This window comes from Poecilia formosa, unplaced genomic scaffold (genome assembly GCF_000485575.1).
Source record: "Poecilia formosa unplaced genomic scaffold, Poecilia_formosa-5.1.2 Scaffold14, whole genome shotgun sequence".
In the NCBI taxonomy this organism is placed as follows: domain Eukaryota; kingdom Metazoa; phylum Chordata; class Actinopteri; order Cyprinodontiformes; family Poeciliidae; genus Poecilia; species Poecilia formosa.
Genome location: NW_006799953.1, coordinates 746243 through 760111, shown reverse-complemented (window position 1 = coordinate 760111; position 13869 = coordinate 746243). Strand labels below are relative to the sequence as shown.

General features: G+C 40.9%; 1 protein-coding gene across 6 annotated transcripts in view; it reads left to right on the top strand.

Annotated features, from left to right (window-relative positions):
• Positions 1-13869, top strand: part of specc1 (sperm antigen with calponin homology and coiled-coil domains 1) — a 98070-nt gene that overhangs the window by 42771 nt on the left and 41430 nt on the right. For all 6 annotated transcript variants that reach the window (XM_016668270.1, XM_016668274.1, XM_016668269.1 and 3 more), the window contains 3 exons: positions 9028-10577; positions 11590-11797; positions 13343-13416. In XM_016668270.1, coding sequence (XP_016523756.1) covers positions 9028-10577; positions 11590-11797; positions 13343-13416 — 1832 coding nt within the window. The remainder of the gene's footprint in view (positions 1-9027; positions 10578-11589; positions 11798-13342; positions 13417-13869) is intronic.

The following is a 13869-nucleotide window of genomic DNA, read 5'->3' as shown; positions in this document are numbered from 1 at the left end:
GTTTATTCCAACTGGCAGTCGGTGTTTTGCATCACAGTGTGGAGGAATTTTGGCCCACTGTTTTTGCCAAATTTATTTTAATTCACCCAGTTTGAGAGTTTTCTGATTATGAACAGCCTTTTTAAAGTCGATTGGATTTAAGTCAGGACCCTGTCTCAGCCACTTCATAATATTTTTAGGGATTGTTTTCTCTCTTTTTTTAGCCTTTTAAAGGCAGACCTGCTGGTGTTTCAGATAATTTCCCTGCTGCATAAATCACATATGCTTAAGCTTAAGGTCACAAACTAAAGGTTATTCGAGATTTTTTGATAGAAAGTAGAATACATAGTTCCCTCAAAAACCAAGCAGTCATGAGCAACAATGCAGTACTGGGTAATTCCTCTAGTTTTCAAATTCCTGAGAGATATTGTGTTATTGGTCTGTTGCTAATAATCACTGTAGTATGAGCAGCCACTGGTTTTCTGACTTTTTATGACGACATAGATAAAAACTTCTAAAATTGGGTCTTAGGACATTCTTAGATCCAAGTTTAGAGTTCTGAGGTGAATCAGATACAGTGTTGGAGCCTCTATAAATTTCTTATTCACTTTTTCAGCTGACATTTCGAGGTCAGCATTCACTGTCTAAGCCTGACGGTGGTGAATGCCTTCTGAGGGTTCCTGCTCCTTTTGGCACTGACGTATTGCAGGTGAGCAGCACTTCTGCCAGTCAGAGTGGATTTCCAGTGAAGGACACAACACACAAGTGTCATCACACTGCCACATCAGAGGAAAGTGGTCTAGAGCAGGGGTTTATCCAGCATCTGATGGCCAGTGAGGAAGTTACTCATACTTTCCGTGTCAGTTAGCAGTTGGTACAGTAAATACGGCGGGATTTTCTCAGAGCTTCGTGTTTGCAGAGGGAGGTGTGCTCTGTTTGAATGTCCTGTTTGTGTAATGGAGACCATTGCACTGGACATCAAAGTTGATGCATTATAGCTCCCACGTCTCGGCTCATAAAAATCCCTTATTTCATGCTCCGTCGGCCAGGACTGTGATTCCACTTTTAGTGCATACCAAATTCAGCTTATCCTGATGTGGTTTTTATATCTGTCAGCGGCTGGCTGTGGTTCATCTGCAGTTTGGGAATGTGAAATCTGGCCTTTCTGTGGATGCCGTCTGTTGTTCAGGGCTGGTTTTATCTTTACCCAGACACAGATCAGACCACAACACTTCAGTACTGATACAGTCTACATGACATTTGGTTTGCATTTATTTATCGCATTTTCAGTTGCGGAGGACAAAGACAGTAAAAAATTGCCCAATATTACATGTTGCCCAGTCACGATGTCTTAGAAATAACTCACAAAGTTAAGGATTTTTACTGAATCAGTTATTTCTGTAGTGGTTAAACGATCCTCATGCTACTCGATCACAAATTAATAAAAGTCGGCAAAGCATCAGAGGTCAGCACCGTCGATAAAAGGTGATCTTTATATCTTCTGATCTGTTTATTAATCTGTTGACATTATCTCTAGTGAGACTGATTATATTGAATTAATTAATGATTTTGTCTTAAGCTACAATCTATAGAAGAGAGGTTGTCTTATGTTAAAATGATAAGGTCTTTATTTGAATCTTTTTAAGTTCTCTTTTTGATTTGTTTCATGCAGCAGATTCTATGTCTTATATCATCCTTTTTATGGTCAGACTCAAGGAAATCTAATGTTTCCAAAGACTTAACTAAAAACACACCAGTCAAATGTTAGGAGTGAATTCCCAGTCTACAGTTTTTGTTAAGCCTTGATCTCACAAGCTTGATTGTAGTTAATTCCAGTTTCTCTTGAAGAGCTACATTATTGTAGCCTGGTGCAAACCAGCCACTTTACTACAACTTTTGCTTTGTACGGAGGGCCTGGGCTCTCTGCTATGGAGAAACGGTTTCTTCCTGGAGGTATAGACTCTGGTAGAGTTTTAAATGTTATCTAATCGCTAATGTTTGTCCATGACGTATGTAATGTGACAGTTCAATGCTATGAAGCTTACCTGAAGTTGCCCGAACTGTATACGACTATCCTCCACAGCGAAGAGACAAATGCCCAACCAAACAAGTCAGCTGTTAATGGTAATTCAGTATTTAGAAATGTGGCCAACAACTTTATTCACTTCCTCTGCTAGCACTGCAACTCAAAAACGGCACAGAAAATTTTCGTCATCACTTACAACTTCTTCTGTTCGCTGATTGGCCCTGTTGAAATTTTATAGGAGGGAATCCAAATCAATGGGAGAAAGCCCAGACTCTGCTGTAAGTGAGATTTGAGCAGAGTAGCACAGGAAGGCACTGGCAAGGATAATATTATAGAGGACATGAGAGCCAAATTCAGAAACAATTTCTTGTCTTTTCTCCCTTTAGCAGCTATTTGTTATTTATATTAGGAGAAAATGTAGCTTTCCCTGCTCGTGTGAAAGAGCTGTTGCTATAAAACACAGTTTTACTATCCTTATAAACCAAAAATGTAAATAATTTGAAGTTAACATTTTAACTAGTCTTTAGCATTTTATTATTATAAAGTTTATTTGATAGGGACAGACACACATCAACATAGACAAACTGAATAAAACAGCAGTTCATTGTTGCAATAGCAACAGCTAATTCACAGCACTTGTCCCTAGATGGGCTTTTAAAAAGTAACTCTAAAAACTGAAGTGATAATAATTTAAAATAGCACAACATTTAGCTACAGTGCTAATAGCACTGTGCTTATTAGCAATTAGCACAGTTAGCATTTCTAAAAAAGCAGTCTGTCTGTGTATTCCTTAGAGAAAGGATCCTTACCTTAACTTTATTTCCAAATGCCTGCCAAGATTCTCCAATCCAGTTTGTTCAATAAGAAATGAAGGTTGGAAGCGCAGTAGGATCAAACGGAGCAGCTTTGCTGTACTCTGTTCAGCCTTCCTGTTATCCATTAGTCTTGGTTTTAATAGCTTCTCACATGTCTGCACTTTCTGACTTTATGTTAAGTAACTCACTGATGTTGTAGTTGCCAACTTTGGGTCTTCACTCAGTAACAGCATCCTCATCAAAGACTGTTGTGGCTCTTTGATTCAGCAATAAGACTTGATGTATTCACTCTTTAAAACTCTTTAAAAGTTTGGATTTTAGGTGTCTGACCTTTTACTACACTTTGTCTGAGGATAGGAAAAGATTGACTTCTATAAAACCTGCTGGTTATTGAAAGCGCTGGCAAATATAACTATGGACATGAATCAAATAGTGAAAACTCCATATGAATGCGTGGAAATTTTGCCAGGGGAATATGTTGCATAATTGATTAACATGCCCCTTGTGTGCCAGTAATGGACTCAAATCGAAAATATGATGTTTGGTGGATGTTTTACTTATTGTTTCTCAGATGGCTTTATAATGGCTTGTAAATTTTTAATTTGATGTAGGCAGCCACTGTTGTATAGAGAAGCTAATAATTTTTGTTTCAGAATGGCTAACACTGCTATACCTAATGGATTCCAATTCATTATCTTAAAATATAGTTGTAGCTGATGGAGATTGGCCATGTTTACTGTCTATTAGCGGTACCTTCTCATGAAACTAGGATGATTTATTGTGTTGCGCTTGAACGGTTAATCTGATTAATTGATTATTGAAATAATTGGCAATTAATTTAGTAATTGATTAATCATTAACTGGAGTAGATGGACTCAAAAAAAGCTATTTGTTGAAAGCCAAAACTGTACATAAGTATATATAAATGCACAGTTAAGATAAAAAAAAAAAAAAAATCCTTTATCTCTAGATGTGTTCTACCCCTGGTTGCTAGGAGTTGGGTATGCAATGCTATGAAGTTTACAATAGTTGATATTTGCCTTGTGTGAATAAGATCTTTTTGTATTATAAATCGCCTTCAATGTGGTAAAATAGCTTCTTATAAACTGTGACGTGACGGGGGCTTAATGTTGCAAAGCTGTTTCTAACAGCGTAAATCTTTTAATGTTCTATTCGGCAAAGAGATTTTTATGTCCCAACAGTGATAGCTGAATGGTTTTTAGTGGCACTTTGGACCAACTGGACTTATCTCTGCACAGTCACTGTTGCGGTCACGCAGGCTCAGTTCTGTCTGCAGTCCTTTCTTTTGTGTAAGAGGAAAGGAATGCCTGAGACTCCTGGTAGTTTACCGACAGGCGCCGATTTCAATCCCTCTAATTTTGCCTACAGGAAGGCCATGGACACACACTGTGGTTTTTCCTCCTATGTTCTCATCTGAAATACAAAAAAAAGTTCCCATTACACTTCCACCAACCGGGAGAGGAAGACATGGGAGCGGCGGAGCGCGTTTCCTCTGCAGCATGTGTTTGTTTTCACGATGCCAGTGCGTCATTACAGACGCCAACTTTGTGACACTGTGACCACCTGCAGTCATGAATTCATCATGACTCCTCAACCGTCGCCCTCCCTTCTGTAAAGTGGAGTCTCTCCACACTTTGCTCACAATGCACCCTGTCACCTTTCGACTGGCTGGCATGCAGGCCGCAGCTATCCGGCTGGTGCTGGACGCTTTCCAGACAAAAGGCTCTTGCTGTGATTTGAAAGCTCATTTCCATTAGGAAGAATGAAGCCTGCACAGTGCAGTGCTGTGACTGAGGATATGACCTTTTATTAAATAAACAAATGCATTTGGGTTACTGGAAGTTGGCCTTTAAACGTTAAGGTAATTATTTAATGTATGGAGTATATGCTGCTCTATTCAAGCTGCTGTAAATCTGTTTTTGTTGCTAATTCTGCGCTGGCATCAGTGCAAACTGCTGGTTTCAAACACCACATGAGTTTATTTGATGCTGGAGGATCGCTACTCCTCTGTGACCCATGTAGCGACCCAGATTTACTGCCTCGTCAAAGGAGTTACAGAGCCGAGTCATACATAAAAGACTTCACTAAGCTAAACTAATGGTTGTCTGTGTCAGTATGTCATAGCTTGGCACCAGAAGGAGAAATACGTCTTTTGCAGAGCTTAAGAAAATCATGGCCTTGTTCTTTATTAGGCTCACAATCTAAATAAATTGTTTAGGTATGGGCAAGTATGTTATCTTAGTCTGTGATGACCTTAAAGTACCAGATTTAGAAAAATGCGCTACGTGATGTAATGGCTTTTATTTCAAACAGAAAAGCGTCATGCACTCTTACGGCTTGCAGACTTGTAGAACAATACCATTTATTAATTATTACAGTTAGACTGGTATCTGTAATGTTTTCTATCTTTTTAATTTTGATAAATAGAGCTATTGTTGAGTCAAGACCGAGATCAGAGAAAGCCAAGATGCTCAGGGAGACCAGACTAACTCTGAGCCAATGTGAGACCATTTTCAAGACCACTACTGCAATCATAATAATAAAGTTGTTGCTGCCAATGTAAAATAACATGTCAGCAAGCTAGGCTAGCAAACTAGCCTACAACAGATTAGCTTTTTCAGGGCTTATACATTCAGCTAAACGTTAAATGGAGGTGGAGGAGTAAAATTGTTGAGACAAAATAAGACTGAATATGTAGTCTCAGCACTAGCTTCAGGCCAAGACCGAAAAGCTGATTTTTCTCATTAGTTAATTAGTTGGTTAATCTTTTAGCTAGCCTGCAGCCAGCTGCTTAACATGCATGCAGCTGCTGTCTTACTGTTTAAAGCTGCATTAGCAGGAGGGTGATGGTGGTCATCTAGTGTCCACACATTGACTGCTCATGATTTTCAAACTTGTTAGTATTTCCAAAATGTCTATTTTGTGAAAATATAGGATCCTCTTTCAGCTAACTAATGAGTGGTAGCATCAGGCCGGGGAGGTGCAGGAAAGTTTTTAGCCATTTCAAAGCCAGGCACTGTTAGAGCGCCATAATAAGTGACCATTACCATTAAGAGAAATTAACACGTACAAACGATGTAATGGAAATTTATTTACTACACTTTCATCCAGAACATTAGTATACTTTAATGCCGTTAACCGGCCGACGCCCAATTTTCTTTCACAAGTACAGTTTTGCTTGAATAAATTACTAAAATTGTAATTATAGGTTTTTTTTTCTTAATCATTAGAGAATGTAGAATAATTTCGTGCACCTTGTTCACTTAAGTTTTTATTACCTAAGTGAACCAGGTAATAAAAACTGTGGTCTGGTCAAACTCTCCTGGGAGTCTTTCAACGATGGCCCCAGAGCAGCTCCACTGGTTAATTGTCTCTTTCACTGCTGTCTTTGCTCTCCTTACAGCTTCTTATCTCTTACTTTCTCCTTTCTTTAATCCACCACAACCATGTTTTATGTCTTTTTTTCTCTGTTTACATAAAATCTAATCTCAACTCTTTCTGCTTTCTGGTGTGGTTATTTGTTGCAGGTTTTATTAAAAAATAATATAAAATAAGACACCTTTTTGAAAACAACTGCAGAACTTGAGCAGCATATATTTAGTTGTTGTTTTTTGTTTGAAGAAAATTTAAGAGAAACATTGGTGACATTACTTTGTGCACATGATCATCTGTGGTGATGTTAGGTTATAAAGGTTTGTGACCTAATAATCAGTGACTTTAAGCTTCAGATGGTGTCGGGTTATTAAAAGAAATGGAAAAAAGGATGCTTATCGACCAGGATTTTTCAGTAGATGTTCTGTCTCTATTTTTTTTGTAAAGCTTTGACCTGCTGTGCTGATGTCAGATTTATAATAAATGTGTAGGGGGGAGCAAATACTTTATTCCCTCATCAAAAATATTTGTGGAGTGTTACTTAGATTCTTGCATGCATGTTTCTTCCACTCAGCTCCTTCAGACTAGCCAGCAACAATTAGCAAACACCTGGTGGAAATGCATGAGCTCATCATGTGAGGCAGTGAAACGCTAAACACTTGATAGAGGAACGTTGTTGTGACAATGTGCTGAAGGCGGACTGTTGTAAAAGAGCAGAAGCTTCTTAAATTCAAGGCGTTTGCATTTCTTTTAAGTCACGCTTGATGTGTAAAACATTTTTATAACAACTGAAGGTGACATAGTTACTTAATTGTGCTATAAAATGGGACTATTTATGTTGAAAACACATGGTACTGCTCCTTTAAAATTTGCTCTCCTGCAGTTAAAAGGGCTGATCTTAATCAGGATGTTATCTCTGTCATTTGGGAACCTAAGAACAGCCATGAAAACTGTCTCAGATGGGGATGAACTGTTAGATGCGTCGTATCTCCTTTGGCTTTCTCCAGTGCACAGTAAAGAGTAATTTATATCACCGTGCTGATTTGGCTTTTATGTCTTCTAGAAGAGTACATAATTTAGCAGCGCACATTGGCCTCATTCTGCCACTCAGGATTTTTTTTCTCCCTGTGAATTTCAGACATAAGTGACTGTGGATGTTTAATGGCAGCCATTGGATCTTTAAAGTTTCCCCTGTGACGTATCTGCTTCACCCGAATGGATTGCTGTTCAGAACCAGTACAGCCTGACAAATCTCCTACATAATTCTGTTTGTTTTCTTCAGATAGATTGATATATTTACATATTTGTAATGCTTAAAATTAATTAATATGAAGTCCCTCAGTCTGCAGCCACAGTCTCTTACTGGAGGAATGCTAAACAGCTCTGTGCCCCAGAAACGTGCCAAGGTTGGCAGTTCCTGCTTTCTCAGTAAGAGGATGCTCTGCAATGTGTCTATCCGTGGCGGACTACTCCACTGGGGGACAGGATTTTCACTCCAAACTGGGCCATTTGTTCGGGGATTGTGCGTATGTGTATTGTGTTCACTGAAAGTGTGTAACCGTGTTGATCAGGAAGATGCGCTGTCTATCTCCTGACACAGGCTGCCTGTCTGCCTCCCGCTTTGTGGGTTTGATGATGATGATGCGGGAATGTGATGCACACACTGCTATCTTTGTCCGCTCGCTGCTTTAGCTGCTTTGTGCCTGAATTGCTCCACGTGCACAGCGACCGCTTGTCATCCTTTGAAACAAGCGCTTCCCTTGTGTCTGTGCTGCTGTTTGCTGATGGGCCCAAAACAAACAATACAGCATTTTCAGGCGACATCCAGCTCATGCCAGGCGTCAGTAAATACTCTTTATATTTCAGAGGGCTCTGGAAAACGTTTCATCCTCGTGACCCACATTGATGCTTTTTGAAATGCCAAAGTTGAGCTCTTCTGCAGTCATGAATGACAGCAACACACACAACCAGGCAGATGTGATGCTGGAGAACAATCTGTGACTGGGCCACAGTGATCCTAGTGCTGATTAATGCAACTATGAATGTGACAAACTCTCTATTCATGACTCCTGCATAGCTGAATGCTGATACCAATAATCTTTTGTTTTCAGTGTTACAAGGTTCTTGAAAGTTCCTTAAACCTCATTAAAGAGCTGTGGCAGATTAGTTTAAGGGGATCTTGAATCGTTTATGTGACGGAGAGGAAAAAAATCACACGTGTCTGTATTTAGTAACATTCTAGATGTTTCAGATTACGTTTTGGAAAAACTTATATATGATACAAGATGTCACAATATTCCTCTGTTTGTTTTGGATGATTTGAATGTTTTCTTATTTTCTTCTTCTGTTTTGATCAGTCAACTTTTATCTGTAGGACTTTTCAAGCAGACAAGTCTAAAAGAAACGCATAAAACAACATGAGATATTAATAAACACGGTCAGCATAAAAAAGATGAAGAAATAACATGACAGTGGATGAGTTATTAATAAGACACAACTGTGTAGAGAGAAAAACTAAAAGAAAATGTGTAAAATATATATAAAAGCATAAACCACAATGTAAATGTATATAAATATTTCTGTTTTTAATTCATATGTGTCTTTTCTTTCATATCATATTTGAATTCGACGTTGTTCTTTCAATGTATTCCATGTCTTCGGTGTAATTACCTGCTTTTTCTTTTTCTTGAAACTGCTTTCAATTTCCTTATGCGTGATGTACAAATAAACATGCTTATCTTGCACAATTGCTATCTAATCTGCACATTATGGACTTGATTTAAACGCTTAATATTTTTTGATTTTGTGTTGCAGGTGTGCAGACGACCAAGAAGTCTGGAATCCCTGCTCCGAGAGAAATCTCCTCCTCTATAACGAGAGATCGGGTTTCCCTTAGAGATCAGCTGAGGAGTTCCTCTACTAAGAGAATCGTTACCAGTTCCAGCACCTCCAGCCTCTCCACCCTGGCAAAGCAGACGCGTAGCTCGACCAAACCCCGTGCGGACGCGGAGAGCCAAGAGAGGGGCCTGCTGGAGAGCCAGGTGAAGGAGCTTCTCGCTGAAGCTAAGGCGAAGGACTTGGAGATCGACAATCTGAGGACAGAGCTGCAGCGCTGCAAGAGTAAAACCTCCCCTGCTTCGTCGTTGCCTTCTCCCAGCTCAGTTTCAGACCAAGCGCACGCTGCTGATGGTGAGCAGGGGCAGGTGGCTGAAGCCCTGGTCCTGGTCGGGGAGCTGAGGGAGAAGAACGGGAGGTTCCAGAGGGAGCTAGCAGCACTACGAGAAGAGAACCAGACATTGAAGGAAAAGCTGATTTGCTTGGAAGCTTCTCCTCTTTCTAGTAAAAAGACAAGCTCGTCTGTTACCTTGGTGAATGGCGTCCCTTCAGAGCCTACAGCTTCTCCAAAGGACAAACTCGTCCCCACTGCCAGCCCACTCAAAACCTCTGTCTCCTCCAGCTCCGACATTACCAAGGATTCGCCATCACCGGACTCCTCGGAGTTCGAGAAGCTCCCGTCGTGCTCCGAATCAGGCAGCAGCAGTGGCGGCGGCGACGACGTCATGGCGAGCAGGTCAGGGGGTCAGGATGCGTCAGTGCAGAGGCTAACGGAGCAGATCCACAAGATGGAGGAGAGCCATCACAGCACAGCGGAGGAGCTGCAGGCGACACTGCAGGAACTGGCTGACCAGCAGCAGATGGTGCAGGAGCTAACCGCTGAGAACGAGCGCCTGGCGGAGGAGAAGCGCCTTCTGCAGACGTCGCTTCAGCAGCAGAGAGAACGTCTGGAGGTGATGGCTCAGAAGAACGAGACGCTTGCCATCAGAGTCCAGGAGCAGGCTCAGGCTCAGGCCCAGAGGGAGCAGGAGCTGGGGAACCAAGGGCCGAGGCTGGCCGAGTTGGAGCAGAGGTACGCCGAGCTGGTGGAGAGCTCTCGATTTGAACGGGAAAAGCTGGTGGACATCCAGCAGCAGCTGACGGGCAGCTTGAGGGCTCTGGAAGAGGAACACCAAGAGGCTCAGGGGCAGGTCTGCTGCCTGAAGGAGGAGCTGGACAGACTGCAGGCCCGACTGGACAAGGAAGTGGAAAGCAGCAGTCAGGTATCGCAAGCTGCCGAGGAGCACAAAGCCACGGCGGAGTGTCTCAGGCTGGAGAACAGCAGGCTCAAGGCACAGGTGGACATAGAGAGGCAGAAGGTCGGTGAGCTGAAAGCCATGCAGAGCGCCAGCGACAGCACCGAGCTCCAGAACATGCTGAAGACGGCCCACTCTGAGAGGGACAAGCTGGAGGTGGAGCTGACCGAGCTGAGACAGGAGCTGCTGAAGGCCCAGGCTGAGACTGAGCATGTGCGAGCCACAGTGTCAAAGGTAGGGAGGGAGACGTTTACACACCGACTGAGGTTGGATTTGTTTTTTTCAAGGATTCAGCATTTAATTACTGTAATAGATGGATAGGCACACAGGCACTTTATTAATCCTGCCATGAGGAAATTCATGATGTGTCTCAGCAGCAAAGAATGAGATTGCACATAGCAATAAACAACTCACAATAAAAGACTATCTAAAATTTAAAATGCCTAAAAGCGTTTGTATTAATCTTATGCATTTTGGTTAAATATTTTTGGATCCCTAGACATTTTTAATCATTGAAGCTGCAGCTGTGGTTGGTGCCGTTTTGTTTATTATTGATAAGCCACCATGTTTGACATGGGGCCATAGAGTCCAGTTATTCTGGCTCTATCTATCCTAATCATTAGTATTTATTTTCAGTGATATTTATCTTCACTTAAACTGTAATCCTTTGTTTTTAGCTTCCTTGGTTTTCCCCCAAAGAAACCTCTCACAAACACAGCAGTGAGTCAGGGCTGGTAATGGCTCTACAGTGTTAGGTGTGTCTCTTTTAAGTCATTATTTTGGGAGGTGACGGAGGTGCCAACAGCATAGTTAGGCTTGTTCACCCGAGCCTGATCCCTTGAGTCACACAGCTGTCCTCTGCCAACTGGATGTGAAAATGAGGTGACTCCATAACTTCCCTGACAAGCTTCTTAATCTGTCTCAGCCTCATGGCGTCAGCTGTGGGACCGTCCCAAGTGGCTACATCATCTACTGGTCTCAGCATCCTGTCCTCATAGAGATGTGCCTCCCAGACAACCACAATAATCCTCCTCTGACTTCAATAGTTGTAGTAAATAAGATGTTTTTTGTTCTGTTTAGACTTTAATTCGACATGAAAGTGAGAGAGACTAAAGCAATCTTGAGTAACCTTTGAATGTATTTAGAAACGGCAACACCGCAAAATGACCTAGAGCGACTTCAGATGCAGTACATTCAGTACATTGCATAAACACACAAACTTTATAAACATTGTGTCCATACACAGGTGGAGTCCACATGCCAGCAGGTCCAGGAAAAGGCTGAGAAGAGAGAGCAGGAGCTGAGCGACCGGGTGTCGTCCCTGGAGGAAGCTGGAGTTCAAGCGGAGAACCAAGTGAAGGAAATGAAGGAGACCATCTTTGAGCTGGAGGACCAGGTGGAGCAGCAGAGGGCGGTCAACTGTCACACCAACCAGGCGGTCCTGGACATGGAAAGTATGTACTGATCGCAGGTTTTTTAGTTGTGCACCGTTACGTGACGTCTTAACCGAAGCGAGCATCAAGATAAAAAAAGAAAATGAGAGACTACACATTAGGGCTGCGCATTTATCATGTCGTTTATTATTTATCGCAATAGATTTCTCAGTATGATGGAAATTTTGTTGTGACAATAAATTCTAATTAAGGACATTTAAAACCTTCCAAATTATCCATAGTGCAGCTTAGTGATGCAAATCACACTTTTTGTGGTAATTTTTATTTTAAGATTGAGATTAATTTAAAACCTGGTGAATAAAATTATTTACCAGAAATTAGCGTTCTACCATTTGCTTCATTTGCTTTTTTTTTTTTTTTTTTACTTTAAAAAGATCTGTGATTTTGTCTGTGAAAATGTCACCATGATTTGCAATAAGTGCCAGTGCTTGCAGACCAGGTTTGCTCCATTCTAGACTTTCACAAAATCATTAAGAGGGCCACATGTTGCCTACTAAGCAGCACTCTGGTGACCCCTGATATTGATAAAGCAAAGTGCATTTTTTAAAATATAAAAGCTTGTTACATTTATGAAGTGTTGTTGCGGTTTATGATGCACCCCAGTTTGCGTAGATAAAACTGTATACATAAACAGTTTACAGTATAATAATTGATTACTTTTGTTGATGATCCCCATCTCTGGATTTCTGTTCATATTTTATAATCACCTGACCATCTTGGGTTAAAGTTAAATGCTCAACAGTTTATAAAGGGCTCCATCTAATGTAATGGTTATTAGCTGAAACAATCAGAAAGTTGATCTTACTGCCATCAGGTGAATCCACTTCAAACATTTCTCATGCTGAAGTGAGTGAATCTTCAGCAGGGTAGACAGAGTGACTGCATAGTGTAACATGACACTAATCTAGGATCATAACTCCGACACTTGGTAGCATTTGCATGCTATTTGTTGCACTGGAGCGCGTGGATGGGGTATGTGGTGTTTGTAAGACGCTTTGCTCATGTCACGGAAAATTTCAACATAGTAAAACTATATTCCCAGTTCCACCATTAAAATGCGAGGTCTATGCACAATACAGCAATGGGAATATGAACATTATAAATACTTTGAAAATAGCCATGAATAAATTCTCTCCACAGTCCCTACAAAAGCTGAAGGTTTGCACACCCATAAGTGCAGGATTTACTGCAGGGCTGTAGGATTATTTAAGCTCAGTCTGCCCAGACCGATTCCCAGGAGGACTCTTTAAACATCCAAGGGAGTGTAAAGTGAAGTACATCTATCGTTGATTAAAAAACGTTCATGTTACTGCTGTAAATCAGGGCAAGTTATATTGGCTTGATAATATTATTGCAGCGACCGAGACGTACTTCAAGAATAGTTCTGTTATTGGACGTTTTATTTTTGGAAGAGTTGGCTGCCGTTTCTCTAACATAATCAAACTGTTCACACACTATAATGGTGACTGCTACTACAGGACGTGTGTTTAGTTTGTTATGCTGTTCTTTTTGGGGTTTTTTAATATCTGAACGTTGCTGTTGCAGATCTTGTCAAAAAGATTGAGGAGCAGAAGGGCGAAGCAGAGCGACAGCTGAAGGTTTTGAATCGACAGATGAAGGTAAGAAATCTGTGACGTGGCATTCTGCTTGGGTTCAAAAGTTCAACTAATTGTTGTTTGCTGCTCCGGTTTGGATCCATTTGAATGATACAGGTCATAAAATATTTCACCGTATTTCTATAAAGACTGATATTTTTGGAAATTCAAATGCGCTACATGTACAACATCTTTCTTTTCCTTGTTCTACCTAAAAGTGGGAATCAACCAAACCGTTCAGCCTTCTTTAGGAAATATGTATTTTCACAATTATAAGATAATAGTAAGGTATGCAGAATTCTTTGTTGAGTTTATATATGTGCCAACAATTCATAAATATAATCTCAGAGTAAATGGGTCATATCTGATATTCACCTCAATGCATTTGGTCAGTTAGATGAACTCTGACACGTGACAAGATGCCAAAGGTCACCGGAAGTGAAGGAAACTGTGAAAATAGAAAAGACAGAAGGGTGA